Consider the following 24,412-nt stretch of genomic DNA (forward strand, 5'->3'; position numbering starts at 1 on the left):
CACTGTAGTTGGGGTCAAGCCTGTTCTGCGCATCTGCGTCACGCATTCTCCGACAACCAATATGCGTTCAGTACTGTTCTCGGATCTCTGCTGTGAAAGTGGTTGCCATCGTGAGCATTAAACGCGACAGTAGTTATACAGTAAACTTTTATTCCATTTCTTGCGAATTGTCACGGTCGATGGTAGAGATAAGCAACAAATTCGCACAAGCAAGTGAGAATCATAATTTGCAGCAGACACGGTTTTTTCTAGCTCATCGCACGTGTATGCGCTTACGCCAATCGTCGCTTGAAAGCGGCAAACAGTGCAATCCCCGTCCGCCTGCGCGAACAGCCATCATTCATAGATCAGCCTATAAAATAAGCAGGAGTTGAAATTTCTTTGTCGCTCCGTATTACAGGCGTCGCAGTGGATCAAGGTAACGTGACCGTAGAGTCATCTATCGTTTGATCTTGTAGTTGAGCGTGATCCGAGACACCTGGACTCGTAAAGGATCATGGTAGCTTGACGCTAGAGCCATCTATCGGTAGGTCAGGTAGTTGAGCATCCCTCATTTCGCTGACTTGAGAGTTTAGCTTTAGACGCCTGTGAAGTGTGAACACGACGGCATGGAGTCCAGACAGTGAAGTGTTTGTTTATTGTTGTGCGGCAGTGTTGTGGTGTGACGGTGAAGTGGCAGGTGCCCTGTGTGAGTATATATGTCTCTAGTGGTAATTTTTTTTCGGATTGGTTGTTTTATTGTGTTATAAATTGCTCATTTTCTTTCAGTTTTTGTACGGTTTCCTATGTCATGCTAACGATGTTCATAAATTGTGAGCGATGGGTTTTGCGAACAGGCTGGAAGATAGTTAATTGCCGTTCAAATAAATATTGAATTAGAATACGAAGCGTGAATCCTCGATCGTGCGGCGTCTGATCACCAAACGAAAGGATCATTTTGCTTTTGTAACAGAGAGGGAAATTTACCGAATCTGTTCAAGATTTCCTGTGATTCGAAATGTAAATTTCGGTAATAGAACCATCTGTGTCGTGATAAATTGCCTTGCTTCGTTTTGTCCATATGTCATTCACTGTACTACAGAATTCGTTGTGTACGTGATCTGCTTGCTTTACGTATAACGAACCATCTAAGCCCCAAAAATAATTAAAATGACTCTCTTCAGTATCTCGATTATTAAGCAAACTTGGCAGTAAAACTTGCATGGTGGATGAAGAAATTAGTTAAACAGCACGATATTTTTAGTGTAATCAGTGTAATGAATGCCTCTAACTTTTGTTTTTGAAAACATTATTGGTGTTTCAAAGTGGATTTGCTTCCTTTCAGTAGGTTAGTTCTGTGTTAAATGTTCCAAAATGGACAGCTTTGTTTAATCAGTTTTGTTGACATTTGAGATATATTTTGGTTTGAAACAATTTCTGTAATAAAAATAAAATAATCAGTATGTTTCTTCGTCATATTTCCAGTACAATTTAGTTAGTTATCTAAATTTGTAGAAATAAATGGTTCATTGAACTTTATATATTAAATATCTTATTTTTGTTTTACTTAACTTAGGTTCAATGCATTTTTAACTTACTGTTGATAGGTTTGAACATAAGGGACAAGGTCACCTCAAGTCAGTGTAAGGAATTGTAGTAACAATTCCTCCAAATATATTGCTGCCACAAATGGTTCCTAAAATATAACACTACATTGACTTAGTTATACCTGGCATTAAAAACGAATAAATAAATATGAAGCTACATGATGCAGTTTACCAACATTCTATCAACTAATCAGATCTTAAAATCTGAAAGAAGATGGAAAAGTGGCCCAAGGTTACTCCAGCTGATAGTGACAAGTGGTACTCTACAAAAGTACACTCTACAAACCACACTGAAGTGTATGGCAGAGGGTACTTCCCACTCTAATCATACACGAATCACAGGAAGAATGATTGTTTAAATGTCTGTGCTGTGATAAGTCTAATTTTATCTTCGCGATTCCTATGGGAGTAATACATGGAGGGTTGTAATATGTTCCTAGATTCGTCAATTACGGTTCTTCTAAAACCTTTCACAGGAGCTTTATGTGGGATATTTTGTCTGTCTTCAGGGATCTGTCAGTTACTTTCTTTCAGCATCTGCATGGCACAGTCCCCTGGGTCGAACAGACCCATGACCATTCATGTTGCACTTCATTGTATCCAATCAATATCCTGTGATAGTCCCATTTGGAATGATTCCCATGGACTTGGGCAATATTTTAGGATGTGTTGCACAAATATTTTGTAAGCACTCTCCTTTGTAGACTGACTGCACTTCCCTAGTTTCTACCAATGAAGCACAATTTGCCATGTGTGTTACTTATGAAGACTATGTGCCTGTTCAATTTCAAATCCCATATGGGTCAGCACGCCTAGGTAGCCTATTTGTATGAGTTGACAGATTGCAACTGTAACTCATTGGTGTTACAGGCATATAGTACTACGTGTTTCCATTTTGTGAAGTGCACTACTTTTTTCCTTGACATTTAAAGTAAGTTGCCAACCTTTGCACTTCTTTGAAACCTTATCAAGATCTGATGGATTATTTCAGACAGTGCAACATTTTGGATAACTGCATCATCTACGAAAAGTCTGAGGATACTATTAACACATGACATGAACAACAAGGATCCCAACATCCTTCTCGTGGCACACCCAAAGTTACTTAAACATGTGCCAATGACTAGTCATCTAAGATTACTTGCCAAGTTCTCCCTACCAAAAAAATCCTCAATCCAATCACAAATTTCACTTGACACCCGATAGAAATACACTTTGGATAATGGGTGTACTGTGTTGCTGAGTCAAATGCTTTTTGGAAATTGAGAAATACTGCATCTACCCTACTGTCTTGATATGTGGCTTTCGGTACGTTAGGTAGGAAAGGTTCGAGTGGGCATTCACCTGATCTACATTTTTGGACTCTGTGCCAACACGTGGAGGAGTGAATGTGTTGGAGATATCTCATTGTGCTTGAGCTCAGAATATGTTCTAAGATTCTACAATGGATGTATGTGAAGGATATTTTACTCGTTTTGTGGATCACTTCGGCTATCCTTCTTGTAAATGGGTGTGAGGGATTGGTTGGTTGGTTGGTTGGTTGATTTGCGGAAGGGACCAAACAGAGAGTTCACCAGTCCCATTGGATTAGGGAAGGATGTTGGCCATGCCCTTTCAAAGGAACCATCAAGGCATTTTCCTGAAGCAGTTAAGGAAATCGTGGAAAACCTAAATCAGGATGGCCGGACGCAGGTTTGAAACGTCATACTCCCAAATGTAGAGTCCAGTCTGCTAACCACTGTGCCACCTCACTTAGTGTGAGGGATATAAGGTAGTTTATAATTGAAAGAAGGATTGTCTTGGCCACAAATTCAGTATAGAATCTGATGGGAACCCCTTCAAGTCCTAGAGCTTTTCTTCTGTTTTAACTATTTTGTCTCCCCCTGTGGATTCGTGGGTTAGAATAGACCCGCGGTATTCCTGCCTGTCATAAGAGGCGACTAAAAGGAGTCTCAAATGTTTCGGCCCTTATGTGATGGTCCCCTCTTTGGTTTGACCACCATATCTCAAAATTATTCCGAAGATCAAGCCAATTGGGGAAGGGCGCCTTACTTGGTGTATTGTGTCCATCGTGCATTGAGACCTTTAGCCAGCTTATTAGTCGTTGCATTGCAGTTCCGCTCACTCTCCACCCCTTGGGCGAGGATACATTCCTGAGTGTAATTTCTGTCGTGCAGTCTGCAGTGTCGCTTTCTTCGCTGACGACGACCATGGACCACTTGCTACCTAATATCCAGCATGGTAGTTAGTCCGTTGTGGTGGGGCCGCCATGTACCCTGTTGGTCGTAGTCCCCTGACAACACAGGGCTCTCTCTACTGATGCCTGCACCATTAACTCGCCATGTATGCCAAGGAGTAGTTGCCTATCTCCCTGGGGCATCAGGACTCCCGGCAATGGACATCCAGCCGGGTGGCGCCCATGGGGAGGCCCCTTGGTCGAAGTAGGTGGCATCTGGGTGGATGACACGCAGTGTAGCATGGCACATCTTCTCTTGCTGGTGGCCAACCACTAGCAGTCTCTAAGCGTTCAAGGGCTCACTTTAATGCAAACATGTATGACCCCAAATCGTTCCCCTCCCTGGCCACACCACACCATGGGAGGAACGAAAGGCTATGAATGACAGCAAGACGTATTCGCCCTGGTATCTAGTCTGTATGAGAGCTGATGGGGAATCCTTTGTGTCCATGAAGCCTCAGTTCTTCGTAGAGCATTTAGAGGATAAGTTTGGGGAGGTGGAGGGCTTGTCAAAAATGCGGTCCGGGTCAGTCTTGATAAAAACAGCATCCTCTGCCCAGTCACTGGCATTACTCACCTGTAAGAAGCTGGTGGTGTTTCTGTTGCTATCACACCCCATAAAAGCTTAAATATGGTCCAGTGCATTATCTTCCTTAGGGACCATCTTTTAAAGTTCGATGACGAGCTGCGCGCCAACTTAGAGCAACGAGGTGTCCATTTCGTCTGGTGCATCCACCAGGGTCCGAGGGATAATCAGGTTTCCACCAGTGCCTTCATCTTGGCCTTCGAGGGTGACACATTACCCGAGAAGGTGAAGATGATGGTCTACCGCTGTGACTTCAAGCCATATATCCCTCCCCCAATGTGGTGTTTCAAGTGTTGGAAGTTTGGCCATATGTCTTCCCACTGTGCTTCCAGCCTCATATGTTGCGATTGTGGTTGTCCATCCCATCCCAATACTCCATGTGCCCCGCCTCCCATCTGTGTCAACTGCGAAGAGCACCATCCCCCTTGCTCGCCGGACTGTAAGATTCTACAGAAGGAGTGGAAAATAATGGAATACAAGAGCCTGGACTGACTGACCTACACTGAGGCTATATGAAAATTTGAACAGCTTCATCCCAAGCGCATGACGTCATCTTATGCTGCCACTGTCACTCCTGTTACAGCTCCATTCGTTGCACCACATACAGTCAGCTCTCATTTGCCAATGCAAGCAGGAGTGCTGGGAAAGGTATGTCTACACCATTGGCCTCCGTACCTCTTCATTGCAGGTTTGGGCCAAGATTAGGCGACTCTATGGCTATCGGACCCCCGTCAGTGTACCTGTGCTTTCACTGAACGGAGCTGTCTGTACTGACTCTGACACAATTGCAAACCGCTTAGCAGAGCATTTTGCTCAGAGTTCTGTTTCTGCGAGTCACCTACTGGCCTTCCACTCCCTGAAAGAGCGGTTGGAACAATGGAGCCTTTCATTTCACACGTGCCACCCTGAATCGTACAGTTCTCCATTCAGTGATTATGAATTCCAAAGTGCCCTAGCTACTTGCCCTGATACGGCTCCCGGACCAGATCACATCCACTGTCAGACGCTCAAAACACCTCTCGGTGGACTGCCAGCGACGCCTCCTAGACCTTTTCAACTGTATCTGGGTTGAGGTGAGTTCCTGTCGCAATGGCGGGAAAGCATAGTAATCCCCATGTTGAAACCTGGCAAGAACCCACTGGAGATGGCCAGCTACCGCCCCATTAGTCTCATCAACGTTCTTTGCAAGTTGCTCGAAAGCATGGTGAGCCTGAAGTTGAGTTGGCTACTTGAGTCTCGGGGCCTTCTGGTGCCGTCTCAGGTTGGGTTCCATAAGTGCTGCTCTGCCACCGATAATGTGGTGTGCCTGGAGTCTGCCAGCCGTATGGCCTTTGCCCGCTGTCAGCATCTGGTCGCCGGCTCTTTGGACATAGGATATGACATGGTGACATCACATCCTCTCTATGCTTCATGGTTGTGGTCCGCTCCCGATTTTCATACAAAATTTTCTGTCTCTTCATTCCTTCCGCATGAAAGTTGCAGCCTCCCATAGTTCCTCGCGAGTTCAGGAGAATGGGGTACCACAAGGTCTTAAGTGTCTGCCTCTTTTTAATTTCAATTAATGGGCTCATTGTGGCGGTGGGAACGTCTGTCTCAGCTTCCTTGTATGCTGAGAACTTCTGCCTATACTTTAGCTCCACTGGCATTGCAGCTGCTGAACGGCAGCTGCAGGGCGCTATCCACGAGGCGCAGTCTTGGGCTATAGTGCACGGCTTCCAGTTTTCGGCTGCCAAGACCTGCATTATGCATTTCTGCCGGCGACGCACTGTTCACCCTGAGCCACGGCTTTATCTTGATGGCGAACCTCTTGCTGTGGTGCCCCCAGGGGCTCAGCATTCATTTGCTGGGTACGGGCTTGGCGACTCCGGGGTTCCTGAGCTGGGGACTGGTAAGTGCCGCCAGTCCCCTGTCACCGTAAGCTCTGAGCATACTTCAGCGACCACCGTGCGGCGCGGCGGAGGAACGTTGTGTGTCTCAGGGAATGGGGATCTTGGCTTGACCGCCCGGATTGCGAGGATGGAATAAACCTCTATAAAAAACCCCTCAATCTCAAGGTGTGCTGCGCGCTGATGAGATGCATGGCTGTTGAGGTGGAACAGTCGATAGCGGGCACCCTCTGGGGAACCTGCCGCACCTCAGTTGTATAAGGCTTACCTAGACACGCGGGGCTCTGTCTAGGTGGACTTGTAGTTCCCTAGCTGCTCGTGGGACCGCGATGGATCCTTCGAAATCCTCTTTTCTTCCTCCCAGCGGAAAGGGTGGGCCGCTGGAAGGTTCTAACACCCAGTCTCTTAAGAGGGCCCGTGCAGTCAGTCCCCCTGACTCCGGCGCTTCTTTAAAAAGTCCAGTCTTAGGTAACAGAATGCATTCTGGTAATCCGAATGTGTTTCTCGTTGTGAAACGGAAGGAGGGTATTTTTGAGAAGGTTTCGCCCTTCTATATACAAAAGGGATTGGAGGGAATCTGTGGCTCCTTAAAATCGGTGAAGCGCTTACGTAATGGGACCTTGCTAGTGGAAACTTCCACTTCCCAGCAAGCAAGTAACCTCCAATCTGCTAAATGCCTTGGAGAGTATGCCATAGACACTGAACTGCACAGCACTTTGAATTATAGCAAAGGTGTTGTGACATGCCGGGATCTAGTCGACATTCCCAAAGACGAACTGCAACGTGAGTGGGCTCCGGAAGGTATCGTTGATGTTCAACATATCATGAAGAGAGTTGATGGCACTCTTGTCAAATCCGACTCCTTTATTCTGACCTTCAGTAGCACAAAACTTCCTGAACATGTTAAAGCTGGCTTCCTTCTCCTTAGTGTGAGGCCCTATTTCCCAGCCCCAATGCGCTGTTTCAAATGCCAGCGTTTTGGGCATACCACCTTAGGCTGTAAAGGCGAAGCGACTTGTGGAAACTGGTCAAGCTGCTCATGAAGGAGTTGGTTGCTCGTCTCCGGCTAAATGTATTAATTGCTCTGGGAACCACCCTGTTTGGAGTAGGGACTGCCGCATGTTTTTAGAGGAACGCAAGGTCCAAGAAATAAAAACAACCAAGCGTATCCCCTATGGTGAGGCCAAGAAGATTTATAAGTCGATGCAACCTCCCACATTTGCTACATCTTTTGCATCCCTGGTACAGAAGCCTACTCCAAATGTCGATGCCTCAACGCAGACTGAGGTGGTGAGTGTTGGCCCTAACACCTGCAGCTGTCAGTGCTCTTGCAACGCAGGCAGTGTTTCAGAGCCAGTAGCCCCTACTCGAACGGCAGACAAAGGTACAGTGGCGAACTTGGTCCAGCCCCTCGCGCCTCCAACAGCTGCGGCTGTTCCCAAGCGCAGTGCGCCAATTACCACTCCCGCATCCGCTCCCCCAAAGCCCACCAAACCACAGAAAGCTCCTGTACAGCAGCCACAGCGGGTCAAATCCCGTGGTAAACCATCTGACCATGCGGATGTTGTTTTACGTGAGGCTTCCTCTGACTCTTCCCCAGAGTTGATGGAATACGATGTATGTGTGGGGCCATCATCTCGCCCCAAGACTGAGCCTCCACCCGCTGCAGTCTCCCCACCTCGGCGGAAAGAGAGGCCGAAAATACAACCACCGTGATGGCTCCCATATTGCAATGGAACTTGCAAGGGTTCAGGACCCATGTGGAGGAACTACGTCTCTTGATTCAGGATAGACCTATGTGTGTATGTCTGCAAGATACAAATTTCAGTGAAACATACACCCCTGAGCTACGTGGTTATCTCCTCCACAAAAAGGACGACCTGAGTGGACAGAGAGCTCGAGGAGGAGTAGGTATCTTCGTCAACACCGACTACCACTCCTCGCCTCTCTCCGTCATGACGAATTTACAGGCAGTTGCAATATTAGTACATGTGCGTCATATGCTAACAGTATGTTCGCTTTACCTGCCCCCACATGATGTGCTCGACGAAGAGGCTCTCAGTGATCTTCTTACACAGCTCCCCCACCCCTTCATCCTCTGTGGTGATTTTAATGCACACAGTGTGCTTTGGGGCTCTGTGAATACTTGCCCCAGGGGAAGAGCAATCGAGAGGCTTCTTCTGTCTTCCAGTGCCTATTTGCTAAATACAGGTCAAAGCACACATTTTTCCATTGCAACTGGGTCGTTCTCTGCCATTGATCTATCGCTTTGCTCTCCAGCCATCGCCCACACTGCTGCATGGGAAGTGGTTGATGACTTACACGGCAGCGATCACTTCCCCATCTGGATTCACCTGCCACATGCAGTGGCACCGGAAAGGAAACCGCCTCGATGGGTGCTCCGTAGAGCCAACTGGGCACTGTACAGTCAACTAGCCCAGTTTGAACATCGGGTCAGTGTCCAGGAATGGGTGGATCATATTACTGAAGTGATCCACCGCGCCAGTGAAGCGTCCATCTCACAGTCCATGGGACAACCGAAGCGGCAGCCTGTCCCTTGGTGGAGCGACGAATGCCGCTCTGCAGTCAGGGCTAGGCGGGCAGCTCTGTGTAGGTTCAAATGCCGGCCAACTGTAGAGAACCTTGCAGCCTTTCGGGTGGCGAGGACAAAGTGTCGTCGGGTTATACGAGAGAGCAAGAAGAGGTCGTGGCAGCAGTTCCTGAACACCATTAATCGTTCTACACGAAGTTCCATTGTATGGGAGACCATAAGGAGGATTTCTGGGAGAGGTGGGAGGTGCCCTATGGCTGCTATAATGTGGAATGGTACTCTCCAAACGACCCCAAAAGATATTGCCCAGTCTATGGCGGCTCATTTTGCAGCTATTACTGCAACCGCCAGTCAGAATCCAGCTTTCCAGCCCCACAGAGTGGCTGCTGAGAGGAGCAGTTTTGACTTCCGCTCACCCAATACAGAAGAGTACAACTGCCCATTTTCCATGTGGGAACTGGATTCTGCATTGTGTGGGGCTCGTGATACATCCCCTGGTCAGGATAGAATCCACTATAGCATGCTGCGGCACCTCACAGGGAGAAATAAAGAAATCCTCCTCCGACTTTTTAATCTAGTTTGGATGTCTGGTCACTTCCCCGACTCGTGGCGTGAAGCAATTTTAATTCCTCTTTTAAAACCTGGGAAAGACTGCACGTGCCCGGGTAGTTATCGTAGTGTTGCCCTCACTAGCTGCGTGGGAAAGACCTTGGAGAGGATGGTCAACCGCCACCTTGGATGTTAGAATCCAGACAACTCCTTAGTCGCTTTCAGTGTGGGTTCAGGAGGTATCGCTCCACCTTTGATAACCTGGCCCTCCTGGAGGCGGCTATACAACAGGCTTTCCTGCGCCAGCATCACCTGTTGGGAATATTTTTTGACATTGAAAAGGCATACGACACTACTTGGAGGCATCTTATCATCAGGCAGCTCCACGAATGGGGTTTTCGTGGATGTCTTCCCAATTTTATTCGGTCCTTCCTGTCGCCACGTTATTTTCGGTACCGAGTCGGAGACGTACTGTCTAGTCGCTTTGAACAAGAGAACGGTGTCCCTCAAGGTAGTGTTTTAAGTGTGACGGTCTTTGCTATTGCTATTAACAGTATTACGTCTGTTGTGAAAAGTCCTGTGCAGTGTTCCTTGTTTGTGGACAATTTCTATGTATTTTGCTCTTCTTCAAGCCTTGCAACGACGACTCGTCAATTGCAACTCACTCTGCGGCGTTTGGATGAATGGGCACAGAAGAGTGGTTTTACGTTTTCAACTGATAAGTCGGTGTGTGTTCTTTTTAACCGTTCTCGTTCCATTTTTGACTTGCCTGAGTTGCGGATGAGGGACACCGTTCTGAATTTTAAAGACACGGTGAAGTTTCTGGGCCTCACTTTTGATTCTCAGCTTACGTGGCTACCACACATTAAGGAACTGAAAAAACGGTCTCTTAAGGCGCTGTCGATTTTAAAATGTCTTAGTCACCGCACATGGGGAGCAGACAGGACTTGTCTGCTCCGGTTTTACAGAGCCTTCGTGCGGTCCCGGCTTGATTATGGATGCACGGTGTACGGGTCTGCAAGACCCACTTATTTGAAGCTGTTGGATGTGGTGCACCATGAGGGGATTCGGTTGGCCACTGGGGCGTTCAGAACCAGCCCCATACCGAGCCTCTGTGCAGAGGCAGGTGAACCGCCACTTCACCTCCGGCGGCGTCTACTAATGGTGCGCCAGGCCTATCAAACATTATCCACACCATACACACCTGCATACCACACTGTTGCTCGGCCTCCACTGGAAAGGCTTTTTCGCCACCGGCAACGAGCAACAAGGCCCTATGGGATTCGTGCAAAGGATTGCATTTTAGAGATGGGTGTGGCCGGTTTTAATGTTTCACGTCGAGGTTGGAGCAGATATCCACCTTGGCTCCTCCAGAGACCCACACTGATTTTAGATTTGGCAAATTTTAAGAAAGACAGTACAACGGATTTTACTTTCAAATCTTTGTTTTTTAACATTTTAGACAGGCATCATGATTTTACAGTAGTCTACACTGATGGATCTCAACAGGGGGATTTTCTTGGCTGCTCAGTCGTGTTCCCCAACCGTGTCATCAGGATTCGCCTTCCCCAGGAATACACTGTTTTTTCCGCAGAACTTCATGCGATCCTGAAGGCATTGGAGCAGATACAGTTTACTCAGGGCAACCACTTCCTCATTTGCTCTGACTCACTGAGCGCATTACAGTCACTGCAGAAACTGTACCCAGCGGAGAAGTTGGAACAGCTGATTTACGACCAATTGTACCTCCTCCAACGACAGGGCAAGCAAGTGTCCTTTTGCTGGGTGCCAGGGCATGTGGGCATACGGGGAAATGCACAAGCTGACAGAGCTGCCAAGGACGCCTGCAGGTTACTGGAGGTGACGCAATGTTCTATTCCTTTGCAAGGTGTCGTTTCTGTGCTGCGGCGGAAGTTTATGCAATTGTGGGAGGAGGAATGGCTGGCGGTGAGGGAAAATAAGCTGTGGTTGGTGAAACCCACCGTCCAGCCGTGGTGTTACTCCTGCCTGTCACCTAGGCGTGACGAAGTGACCCTTACACGTCTTCGCATAGGGCACTGTCCTCTTACGCATGCCTTCTTACTACGGCGTGAGGAACCCCCTCTGTGTGCTGCCTGTGGCGTACGAATCACTGTACGCCACATTTTAGTTGAGTGTGACTTATATCGTTTTGTCAGGGCGGAAGTTAATATTAGTGGGGATCTGCCCTCGATTTTAGCCGATGACGAGGCGAGTGTCAAGAAAGTTTTAAGGTACTGTGATGTTTCTGGGCTTCAGCCAAAAATTTTAGGTTGGCATTTTTAGTGTGTTGCCGAGTGGCTTACCACTCCTTTTTATTCTTGTAATAGGCCAGTTCCAAAAATGTGCTATGTGTTTCATTTTAACCCCTTCCCCTCCGTTCTCTTGCAGTTCTCCTCATTATGTGCTACTTTCCTTTTGCTACTGTTGACGAGCAAACTGCCTCTGTAGACTTTCGTCTATAATTTTACTCCTATTTTTGCACTTGCTGCATTTTAGTGACACTCGTCCGTTGTTGTTTCCGTTCGGGCGCTAAAGACTACACTGTTGAGCGCCCATAACACCATATCCATCCATCCATCCATCTTGCTGTGGTGGGGATGCATCAGTTTTTGGGATTGGTTTTTGATACCCGGTTGACTTGGCTCCCTCATATTCGGCACCTTAAACAGATGTGCTGGCGGCATCTTAACGCTCTTCATTGCTTGAGTCACACCAGCTGGGGTGCCGATCGGTCTACCCTTCTACGGCTGTACCAGGTGTTAATTCAGTCCCGTCTAGATTATTGCAGCCTGGCTTATGGTTTGGCATCACCTTTTGCATTGCAGTTGCTTGACCCCATCCTTCGCAGCGGGACCCGACTCGCCCTGGAGCTTTCCGGACAAGCCCTGTCAACAGCATACTTGTGGAGGCAGGTGTCCCTCCATTGCGGTTCCGGCGCCAATGATTACTGGGCGCTTATGCTACACACGTTTGTAGCTTGCCCGGGCATCCCAATTATCGTCTCCTGTTCCCTTAATCGGTCATCCATCTTCCGGAACGGCAGCCCCGGTCAGGGTGTACTATCGCGGTTTACATCAGAGCTCTTCTCTCTGGGCTTGAGGTTTTCCCTCTTCCACCTCTTTTCCGGGCCCCTCTGCTTATACCCCCGTGGTGTGTGCCCCGCCCATGCCTTCGGCTCGATTTGGCACAGGGCCCGAAGGACTCAGTCCCTCCTGAGGCCCTCCGCCACCACTTTCTTTCAATTCTTGCCACGTTTCTAGGCTCTGACGTTGTCTGTGCTGACGGTTCGATGGTTGCTGGTTGTGTCGGTTATGCTCTTAGTCTAGGGGATCGTTACGAACAACACTCATTGCCGGCTGGCTGCAGTGTTTTCACTGCCGAGCTGGTCGCCATCTCTCGCACCCTAGAGTATTTCCGTTCCTGCTCAGGTGAGTCCTTCTTTATCTGTAGTGACTCCCTGAGCAGTTTACGAGCTATCGACCAGTGTTTCCCTCGCTCTCGTCTGGTTATGGCTATCCGGGAGTCCCTCCGTACTCTATCCCATTGCGGCCGCTCTGTGGTCTTTGTGTGGACCCCAGGTCATGCCGGCATCCCGGGAAATGAACGTTTTGACACACTGGCCAAACAGGCTGTTGGTGCACCAGCCTTGGAGACTGGCCTTTTGGAGAGTGACCTCAGGTCAGTTTTGCAGCAGAAGGTACTTCGCACCTGGGGTGAAGAATGGTGCACCCTTCCTTTACCCGAAAAAATTCGGGCCCTCAAGGAGGCTACCGATGCGTGGCACTCCTCCTTGTGGGTCTCTTGCAAGGACTGTGTTGTCCTCTGCCGGCTGCGCATTGGTCACACCTGGATAATACACAGCTATTTATTGCACCACGAGGACCCACGTTTATGTTGCTGCGTGTCAGCTTTGACGGTGGTCCACATCTTGTTGGACTGGCCGTTGTTAACTCTGCTTAGGCAGACGTTTGCACTGCCTGATACACTTCCTGCACTTTTATCAGATGATATTGCGATGGCAGATTTAGCTTTGAGTTTTATTTGTGCAGGGGGTTTTTATCGCTTGATCTAAGTGTTTGTCCTTTTTTGTGTTAAGTCTAGCCTTTGGACTATGATTTTAGATTGGGGTTTTTAGTGTGTTTTTTGGTGGTTGGATTTTCCTTTTTTGTTTCTATGGTCGGCCAACCACTGTCACACTCAGTGTGATTTTAATTCCTTTTTTCTGGTCTCTGTCTGTGTCGTCTCTTGTCATCTCCATTGTTTGTTCTTATTCTTTGTGGGTGTTTCAAGTTTGTGGGAAAAGGGACCGATGGCCCCTTAGTCCCACAAACAAACCAACCAACCAACTAACTATTTTGTCAGTTTCTCAGTGCCACTGAATACCTATTTCACACATCTATTTCTTTAGTAACTGTACATCATGGAGGGCCCTTCCCATCACGAACTGTTCCACTGTGTACGTATCTGTTCAATGCATGGTCATTTATTCTTTCAAACTTGAGCCTAGCTCCTGTCCTGAGCTGGAAGTTTAAAGTGCTTTATTGAGATATGATGCTGCTGTTTCTTTATCTAGTTTATAGAACATATAAATCTTTCTGCTTGTTTTGTTTGCCCTTTGACTTTGTCCCCCTGCGGGTTCGGGGGTTAGAATAGGCCCGCGGTATTCCTGCCTGTCGTAAGAGGCGACTAAAAGGAGTCTCAAACGTTTCGGCCTTCTGTGATGGTCCCCTCTTGGGTTTGACCTCCTTTTTTCCAAATTTCCGTTGTTAGTGCGTGCCATTTGGGGAAGGACACCTTACGTGGTGTTTTTCTATTGGTCCATCATGCACCACCATCTTGCATGTTACCTCTTGTCGTGTGGCGGGATTTACGCCCAACGTCTCCTGGGTTGCCTCCTTCTCGCCTTGTGCACAATACCATTCTTAGCACTCACGACAACTGTGGACCCTTTAGACACCTAAAATCCAGCACGGTAGCCAGTCCGTTGTGGTGGGGTCGTCATTTACCCTCTTGGTGGTAGCCCCCTGACCACGCAGGGATCGCACTACAGATGCCAGAGCTGTTTCCTCCCCATGCATGCCAAGGAGTATGTGCCCATCTTGTCTGGGGCACGGGGACTCGGGGCAACGGGATATCGGCCAGGTACCCGTCGCTTTGCCTGGGTGGCGCCCTTGGGGAGAGCCCTCGTTCGGAGTAGGTGGCATCTGGGCGGATGTGGCCCAATGAAGCGCAATAAATCACACCAAGCTGGTGGTCGCACGGCCACCAGCGTCTCTAAGCGAGGTAGAGTAGATTTTGATGCTGCGCAATATGACCCTCAGTCGTTCCCCTCGTTGGCTGCGCCATGGGAGGGCCGTAGATCTAGTGCCAAGCGGGAGCCTTACGTACCGCAATACCTTGTCTGCAGCAGGACTGATGGTGACTCCTTTCTTATGACGAAGCCTCTGTTTTTTGTGGAACACCTGGAGGATAAGTTTGGGGAAGTGGCGGGGTTGTCTAAAATGAGGAATGGGTCCATCCTCCTCAAGACGTCCTCCCCAGCCCAGTCACGAGCGTTGCTCTTGTGTGATAAGCTGGGTGACGTCCCTGTAACCGTCACTCCCCACAGTAGCTTAAATATGGTCCAGGGGATTATTTACCATCGTGACCTATTGTTACAATCCGATGACGAGCTGAGAGCCGACTTAGAACGACGTGGAGTGCATTTTGTCCGTCGTGTCCATCGAGGACCCAAGACTAACAGGGTGGCCACCGGTGCCTTTATCTTGGCCTTCGAGGGTGATGTCTTGCCCGAGAAGGTCAAGGTGATGGTTTACCGTTGCGACGTCAAACCATACATCCCTCCCCCGATGCGGTGCTTCCAGTGCTGGAAGTTTGGGCATATGTCCTCCCGTTGCCCATCCAGCGCTACATGTCGAGATTGCGGACGCCCCTCTCATCCCGATTCTCCATGTGCGCCTCCGCCTGTGTGTGTCAACTGTGGGGAGCACCACTCTCCATGCTCGCCGGATTGCCCCGTTCTTTATAAGGAGCGGAAGATCATGGAATTTAAGACCCTGGACCGGCTTACTTATCGAGAGGCAAAAGTGAAATATGAAAGGTTGTATCCTGCTTCCATTCGAACATCTTATGCTGCAGCCACGTTATCGTCGCCCACGCGAGCGACGGTTGTCGCCTCATCTGTGCCGCCTTCAGTGGGCCCTCGGGGCCGTGCATCTCTATCTGCCCCCCTCGTGCCTGGGGGCAAGCCTTCCTCTGTTGCCCCCTTAGCCGTTGGGGGCAAACCTTCTTCTGTCGCTCCCCCCACGCTTACTTCGGGAGTGACATCTCCTCCAAAACCGGGGGGCTCGATCCCTCCCCCCCCTCCTCCACCGGCGTTGCCTCTGCCGGTTCCTCTCCAGCGGAAGGGGTCCCTCGGGGCTCTCCCTTCCTCCGTTTCTTCTCCTACCCAGCCGGATGTCAGCCAGTGGCTTAAGGTTCCGCCACCTGCTGGTCGTAGGGCTTCTGCGTCGTCGTCAGCCTCTGATGCTCCTTCAGAGAAGCTCTCCCAGCCCTCTCACCCTAAGGGCCGATGCGAGAAGAAGGAACGGAATGTGTCCAAGAAGAAGGACGTTCCGGCGGTTTCAGTACCGCCTGCTGTACATAGTCCTGGCTCCGGGGATGAGGTGGAGATCCTCGCCTCTGCCGCGGATCTCGCCCTCACGGAACCCTTGGGGGCCTTTCCTATGGACACAGCTGACTCTCCCCCGGTGGCGGCAGTTGACTCTGAGGCGCCGTCTGCCTCTTAGTCGCCTTCACGCCCTCCCAGTCCCTTCCTGCTTCCATTCTCCAGTGGAACTGCGGCGGTTATTTCCGCCACCTGCCTGAGCTCCGGATGCTTCTGAGTGATTCCCCTGTTCTCTGCATTGCTGAGTGATTCCCCTGTTCTCTGCATTGCTCTGCAGGAAACTTGGTTTCCTGCAATGCGGACCCCCGCCCTTCGCGGTTATCGGGGATACTATAAGAACCGTGTTGCCTGTCACCGAGCATCAGGTGGAGTTTGCCTCTTTGTTCACCACTCTGTCTGTAGCTCACCAGTACCCCTTCAGACGCCTTTAGAGGCAGTCGCTGCCAGGGTTGAGCTCTCGCCGGCTATTACAGTTTGCTCTGTTTACGTTCCTCCGGATGGGGAGCTCCCCCGGCATGTCTTGGCTGCACTGCTGGCTCAACTCCCGCCACCTTTGCTGCTTCTGGGCGATTTCAATGCCCACAACCCTCTATGGGGTGGGACTGTCTCCGATGACCGCGGTCGTGCCGTGGAGCATTTGTTGGCTCAGCTCGACCTTAGCCTCCTGAACACCGGTGCTCCCACACATTTCAGTGTGGCCCACGGCTCGTTCTCGGCCATCGATCTCTCTCTTAGCAGCCCCGGCCTTGTCCCATCTCTCCACTGGAGAGTGCATCCTGACCTGTGTGGTAGTGACCATTTTCCCATCTATTTGTCACTGCCCCAGTGTCATTCTACTGGGCGCCTGCCCCGCTGGGCTCTCCACAGGGCTGACTGGCCAGCTTTTACTTCCGCGGCAACCATTGAGTCTCCCCCACAGGGTGACATTGACGAGGTGGTCCGTGTCTTCACCACGTCAATCATTTCGGCGGCCGAGGCTTGCATCCCCCGCTCTTCTGGACTCCCTCGGAAGAAGGCTGTACCCTGGTGGTCGACGGAGGTTGCTGAGGCTATTTGCGACCGTAGGCGGGCTCTCCAGCGTCATAGGCGGCACCCGTCTCTCGCGACCCTCATCGCCTTTAAGAGGCTCCGTGCCTTCGCCCGTCGTCTTATTGCACGGCGTAAGCAGGAGTGCTGGGAGAGGTACGTCTCATCCCTGGGCTCCCATGTCTCCCCCTCGTCGTGTGGTCCCGGATCCGGCGGATTTATGGATACCAGACCCCTATGGGTGTCCCTGGGATCTCCCTGGACGGCGCTGTCTGCACGGACGCTGCCGCCATTGCTGAACAGCTTGCCGCGCACTTTGCGAAGAGCTCTGCGACTGCCTCTTATCCCCCCGCCTTTCGCTCTCTCAAGGAGCGGGCCGAGCGGACGCAGTTCTCATTTCACACGCGTCGTTCTGAAAAATACAATGCTCCTTTCAGCGAGAGGGAATTCCTCGCTGCCCTCGCCGATTGCCCTGATACAGCACCAGGACCGGACTGCATACACGCGCAGATGCTGAAGCATCTCTTCCGGGACTGCCAGAGACACATTCTCGCGGTATTTAACCGCATTTGGAGCGAAGGCGTGTTCCCGTCACAATGGCGAGAGGGTGTTATTGTCCCCATCTTGAAGCCCGGTGCGGACCCACTGGCGGTGGACAGCTATCGTCCCATTACCCTCACCAACGTTTTGTGCAAATTGCTCGAACGTATGGTGGGGCGACATTTGTGTTGGGTCCTTGAGTCGTGCGGTCTCCTCGCTCCATCCCAGGGTGGCTTCCGTCGGGGCCGGTCTGCCACGGACAATTTGGTGCGGCTGGAATCTGCTATCCGTACGGCCTTTGCCCGCCGACAGCATCTCGTTGCTGTATTTTTCGATCTGCGGAAGGCGTATGACACCACATGGAGGCATCACATCCTCGCCACGTTGTATGAGTGGGGTCTTCGTGGTCGGCTCCCGGCTTTTCTTCAAACCTTTTTATTGCGCCGCTCTTTCCGGGTGCAAGTCGGTGCCTCTAGTTCATCTTATACACAGGAAAATGGGGTCCCGCAGGGCTCGGTGTTGAGCGTGTCCTTATTTCTAGTGGCCATTAATGGTCTGGCAGCAGCCGTGGGGTCGTCGGTGTCTCCTTCTTTGTATGCCGACGACTTCTGCATCTCATTTAGCTCCACGACTACGGGAGTCGCCGAACGCAGGCTGCAGGTAGCCGTTCGGAAGGCAGCATCATGGGCTCTGACTCACGGTTTTCAGTTCTCTGCAGCCAAGACTCGAGTTATGCACTTCTGCAGGCGTCGGACGGTCCACCCTCATCCTGAACTTTACCTCGACGGCCACCTGCTTGAAGTGGTGGACACTTGCTTCTTGGGACTCGTGTTTGATGCCCAGCTCACATGGGTTCCTCATATTACTCAGCTGAAGCAAAAATGCTGGTGGCACCTCAACGCCCTCCGCTGCCTTAGCCACACGTCTTGGGGTGCAGATCGCTGCACGCTGCTGCGATTGTGCAGAGCCCTTGTGCAGTCTCGGCTTGATTATGGGAGCCTGGCCTATGGGTCTGCATCACCCTCAGTGTTGAAGTTGTTAGACCCCATACACCACTGTGGGGTCCGGCTTGCAACTGGCGCTTTTCGTACCAGCCCCGTGGATAGTCTACTGGCCGAGGCCGGGGTTCCCCCGCTGCGGATTCGCCGCCATCGACTGCTCGCCGACTATGCTGTCCACGTGCATTGCTCGCCAGGCCATCCCAATCGTCGCCTGCTTTTCCCTGCCATGGTCCTCCATCTGCCCGAACGGCGACCTAGGTCTGGGCTTTCCGTCGCTGTCCGCGTTCAGTCCCTGCTGTCGGAATTGGGTTCATTCCCTCTTCCGCCTCCCTTCCGGGTCCGTGCACCTACGCCTCCCTGGTGTTTGTCCCGGCCGTCCGTCCGTCTGGACTTGGCACAGGGACCCAAGGACTCGGTTCCACCTGTGGCCCTCCGTCGCCGTTTTCTTGCACTCCTCGCCTCATTTTCGGACTGTGAGACTGTCTACACTGATGGTTCCCTGGTTGATGGTCACACTGCCTACGCTTTTGCTCATGCTGCCCATGTTGAGCAGCGCTCCTTGCCGGCTGGCTGCAGTATTTTTACTGCAGAGCTGGTGGCCATATTGCGCGCTCTTGAGCATATGCGTTTCTGCTCAGGTAGGTCCATCGTGATCTGCAGTGACTCCCTGAGCAGCCTTCAGGCCATTGACCGCTGCTACCCCTCTTCTCCTCTGGTGTCCTCTATTCAGGAGTCTGTTTTCGCCATTACCCGTTCTGGTCGTTCGGTGGTCTTGATTTGGACGCCAGGTCATGTTGGCATCCCGGGGAACGAACGTGTAGACAGGCTGGCCAAAGGGGCGATTGACGCCCCAGCTTTGGAGATCGGCCTCCCAGCTCGAGATCAGCAGATGGTGTTGCGCCGTAAGGTGCTTGGGGTGTGCTCTGCTGAGTGGCGAGGCGTGACAGCCCCGAATAAACTGCGGGCTGTCAAGGAGACGACCGAAGTGTGGCGTTCCTCCCTGCGGGCTTCTCGCAGGGACTCGGTGGTCCTGTGACGGCTGCGCATCGGCCATACATACCTGACGCACAGCCATCTGTTGCGTCAGGAGGATCCCCCCCTGTGTCGGTGTGGGTCCCGGCTGACGGTCGGCCACATTTTGCTGGAGTGTCCTCGACTGCGCACACTCCGGCAATCTTTTAATCTCCCGGGTACCTTGGCTTTGGTTTTATCCGACGATTCCTCCATGGCTGACAATGTTTTACATTTTATCCGTGGTAGTCCTTTTTATGGTTCGATTTAGGGAGGTCCTGCACCTTTCCCTTTCTGTGTCTTTTGTCCTCGTGTCTCTCATTATTTGTTGCTGTTTTGTTGTGTCGTCGGATGGTTGACTCTTTCCCTTTTTTTGTTCTTGTGGTCAGTCAACCAGTCTCCGGCCATTTTCTTTTCTTCTGTTTCTTTCTGTTTGGTGTTCGTCTGTACTCTTCTTTTCTGTAGTGTTCGTTGGCTAATTTGAGTTCTTTAGTGCCTGGGGGGGGGGGGGGAGTCTCCTTCCCCTTGGGGTTTTATCTGCTCCGCGCCTTTGTCTCGCCTGTTTTTGGAATGGGGGACTGATGACCTTAGCTGTTTAGTCCCCCTTAAGCATCCCAACAACCACCACCACCTTTGACTTTGATAGTCATTGTTGCTGAAACTACCTTGTGGTTGTTGATGCTGGACATCCTCAAAGAGGTCAGGTCTGTTTAGATCTTATCTTTCCATAGTGAGTGGGACTTCGAAATGTAATCAGTGATTAGTGATTTGTGTCTCTCTCCTATTCATACATAAGGAAAGTCATACTCTTTTTCATTTCAAACCTGATTAACCAGTCCTCTGTTTAGGTGGACAAATTGCAGTGGTTTTAACTATTAAGACAGTATTTGACTGGATGGCTTATGATTTAAGGATAAGTGTTAGGATATGGTATTGAATTCTGGAGCAAGATGTAGATGAGGTTTCTCACTGCCAGCAGAAGGACAAAATTGTGGCGAGACAGTGAATGTTTCCTAACAGTTGCAGATTATTCTGGACTGCACCAATCTTGTGGTCCTGTATTATATAGGACACCATTGGGCACCATGTGACATTACCTAAAAGAGTACATAAAGTGAGTTTATCTCTACTGTGCTGAGAAGGTATCTGTACAGAAATAGCATAGAAAATATAATCATAGAACTGAAGACACCTTAGCAATCATTCTGATAGCCAGCTATTGGGATAATATTATGTAATAAGCAACTAAAACTAAAATCATGAACAGCTTTTTTTGGACAAGACGTGGGACCTAACCAATGTGACTCACAGAATTAATGCTACTTGATAACGGCAGAGTAGAACTTGGCCAGTAGCTAGTGAACTCGACTGTCTGACATTTGTACACCCCCAAGAAAATTGTAGGCTAATGAATTGTACCACTTTTATTTGAACATACTGTAGGTCCTGTTTAGTACTTGAAACAGTAACTAGTATGAGAATAAAACAAATATTTATTACGATATTACAGTACCTGTGTCATTCTGATTATGATACAAAGTTCCTTTGGACATGCATGCATGTCAAATGTTAAGGCGACCACTCGTGATAAATGGGAAATCTGGGTTCAAGTCCCGGTCCCGCACAAATTTTCATTGATGTCATTCCATTCTACAGCAGATGGTTGTCATTATTCGCAAGTGCGAATTCATCTGACATAAAATATTTATTATGCAGTTTTACTGAATGGTAGAGCAGTTCTTCAGCCAATCCATTGCATTTTTGATGTCTGCCTCTTTGATGCCCCAGAAATTTAAGCTAATGTAAAACTGTACTGTCACCAGGATGGACCCTTTTTTCCCAGCTTTGTTTAATGTAAATTACATTTACCCTCCCAAAACACACACACACACACACACACACACAACTTTTATACTTTCTGAATTTGCTGTAAGAATTCTGTCCTTTATGTTTAAAACAGAATCTCAATTCTTCAGGAAGCAGTGTGAATGATATGAAATGAAATGGAGAGAGGAAAAGGATCACAAGGACGAGGTGGTAAGGGGAAAACACCACAATATCCAGCAGATTTATTTGCTCTTGGTGCAAAATCTGGACGTGTTGAAACAGCCGAAGGAAAACGAACTGGCATTGTTCACGGCAAAGCATCGACTAGTCATAGTTTAGCGGGTAAGTGGTATTAATAATAGATAATAAAAGGAGTAAAGTGTCCAAATTTCTTGACATTTTGGCTCTGTACCTCTGAATTGGTAGAGATATGAAGACGTTGATCCTCTGGTGTTTTGTATCCAGTCCCCACTAATTCTAGCTGCCATTGTAAAATCTCTATCATTTTAACTATGTAGTTTAAATATATCTAAAAACAAAGATGATGTGACTTACCAAATGAAAGTGCTGGCAGGTCGACACACACACACACACACACACACACACACACACACACACAAAATTCAAGCTTTCGCAACAAACTGTTGCCTCATCAGGAAAGAGGGAAGGAGAGGGAAAGACGAAAGGATGTGGGTTTTAAGGGAGAGGGTAAGGAGTCATTCCAATCCCGGGAGCGGAAAGACTTACCTTAGGGGGGAAAAAAGGACGGGTATACACTCGCGCACACACACACACACACACACACACACACACTCACACACACACATATCCATCCACACATATACTATGTAGTTTGTGCTACAATAAATGAAGCACTTCCTCATCCATAACGGACACGTGACCTACCTGTCACTCCTTGAAATTGAAATATTACTAACTGTGATGTTGTATTACTAACTGTTTGTATTGAAACTCTTTGCCTTTACAAATGTCTGCTTGTGTCTGTGTATATGCGGATGGATATGCATGTGTGTGCGAGTGTGTACCTGTCCTTTTTCCCCCCTAAGGTAAGTCTTTCCACTCCCGGGATTGGAATGACTCCTTACCCTCTCCCTTAAAACCCACATCCTTTCGTCTTTCCCTCTCCTTCCCTCTTTCCTGATGAAGCAACCGTTTGTTGCGAAAGCTTGAATTTTGTGTGTATGTTTGTGTTTGTTTGTATGTCTATCGACCTGCCAGCGCTTTCGTTTGGTAAGTCTCATCATCTTTGTTTTTAGATATATAACTGTTTGTATTTATTTTCAGTACTCTCCTGAGTGTGACTTCAGCTAGTTTCGTAACTCATATCACTATTCTTTGTCGCCAGTGTAAGATTATGACAACAGCATCGAGTGCTGCATACCTATAACTAAAACTACTTGAAATGACTAAAATTGTGTCCCACAACAACACATTTATTCAATGTCGCACAAATGCCCAACTTTTTCAGAGTGATTGTTATACAATATTCCTGGCCTTGACAGTCCTGCTCTGAGGCTAAGTCCCGTTGGTGCACAATACAATCTTCTTTCTGGCATAGTTACTGTCAAAGAGTGGCCAGCCCACCCACCCCCCCCCCCTCCCCACTCTCTCTCTCTCTCTCTCTTTCTCTCTCTCTCTCTCTCTCTCTCTCTCTCTCTCTCTCTCTCTCTCTCTCTTGACTGCAGTCTCAGGCAACTGACGCCACATCGGTTGCTTGAGACTGCAGTGTGTGTGTGTGTGTGTGTGTGTGTGTGTGTGTGTGTGTGTGTGTTTTTCCTTCTCACAATAAATGAGCTTTTGAACAGACACTTTATTTGTTGACGGCAAGAAGAATGATTTGGAGTTGAGGAAAAGATTTCTCAAGTGTTTTGCCAGGAATGTAGTACTGTATGGCAGGAAATCGCTGACAGTCAAAAAGAAAGAGGAATCCAAATTGGAATTTTGTTAACTCATTGCATGCATTAATTTGTGATTTAGTGTCCAGGAGACTTGTCAGTATAAATAATGTAACTGAGATATGTACGTGTCAACAATCCTCAAATTAATTTTAATTTAAAAACTTCAGTTCAAGTTTTTTAAATTACTCTCCAAAGAGAGCAAAAAAATTTAAGAACTCTGTGATGACTAATAACAGTTTTGTGCACAAAGATAACATGTAATTTACCTTTCAATAAACAAAGTTCCATACTGCGAACATTTTTTCACTTTAAAGTGATTATCATTTTTCATAGCCATGTACTAATGAGCCTGAAAGTAGAGTTTTAATCTGTGAGATGACTTGAAATTGTCTTTGTGTCCTGTATTGTACTTATGTTGAAAATGATTATCTATAAATAATTCTGGTTTGTTATGTTTATCTTTAAACAGTACATCAATGTAAATACACAGAATAGTTAAAATATTTTGACTTCTGAATAAAGGTCAGCAAACCGGAGTATCGGGCCATGGGCGGCAATTTCAGCTGGTGCCAAACTCATGTTGTTGAAGAATAAAAACCTTGTTTCACAGAGCGCCTAGTATCCAGCGCACGTTGGTATATCAGTTATTTATATTATCTTGAAACACATCCCTGTTGGTATTTGAACACATTCTATGTTCATTTCTGAACATATGATAAGTTGACTTTTGAATGCGGGCATAGGCACATTATGTCTTTGCCAAGGGAATACATCTTGCATCAAGCCAGATAAACCTGAAGGGGTGAATACCAATCGCTGTTCATGTGGTTGACTGGTTGTGCGAATGATTAGCTTTTGTTATAATTATTAGTATGAAATATGTAATCAGATTATCAGAATGGAAATAAACTACTAACAGAAATAACTGGCAAGAAAGATTACAAATTAATCTTCTCGATGTAATGAAGAAAATGCAAATATTGCAGAAAACGTGTTGTATGAACAC

General features: G+C 48.6%; 1 protein-coding gene across 3 annotated transcripts in view; it reads left to right on the forward strand.

The window, feature by feature from the left end:
• The first annotated feature begins 569 nt into the window (after positions 1 to 569).
• The window catches only part of LOC126241230 (integrator complex subunit 1), a 304,834-nt gene continuing 280,991 nt past the window's right edge, over positions 570 to 24,412 (forward strand). For 2 of the 3 annotated variants that reach the window (XM_049947989.1, XM_049947991.1), the window contains exons 1-2: positions 575 to 688; positions 21,621 to 21,829. In XM_049947989.1, coding sequence (XP_049803946.1) covers positions 21,664 to 21,829 — 166 coding nt within the window. In that variant the 5' untranslated portion in view covers positions 575 to 688; positions 21,621 to 21,663. Of the gene's footprint in view, positions 689 to 21,620; positions 21,830 to 24,412 lie in introns of all 3 variants that reach the window. The other variant, XM_049947990.1, reaches the window with a different exon arrangement.

This window comes from Schistocerca nitens, chromosome 1 (assembly GCF_023898315.1).
Source record: "Schistocerca nitens isolate TAMUIC-IGC-003100 chromosome 1, iqSchNite1.1, whole genome shotgun sequence".
Classification (NCBI taxonomy): Eukaryota; Metazoa; Arthropoda; class Insecta; order Orthoptera; family Acrididae; genus Schistocerca; species Schistocerca nitens.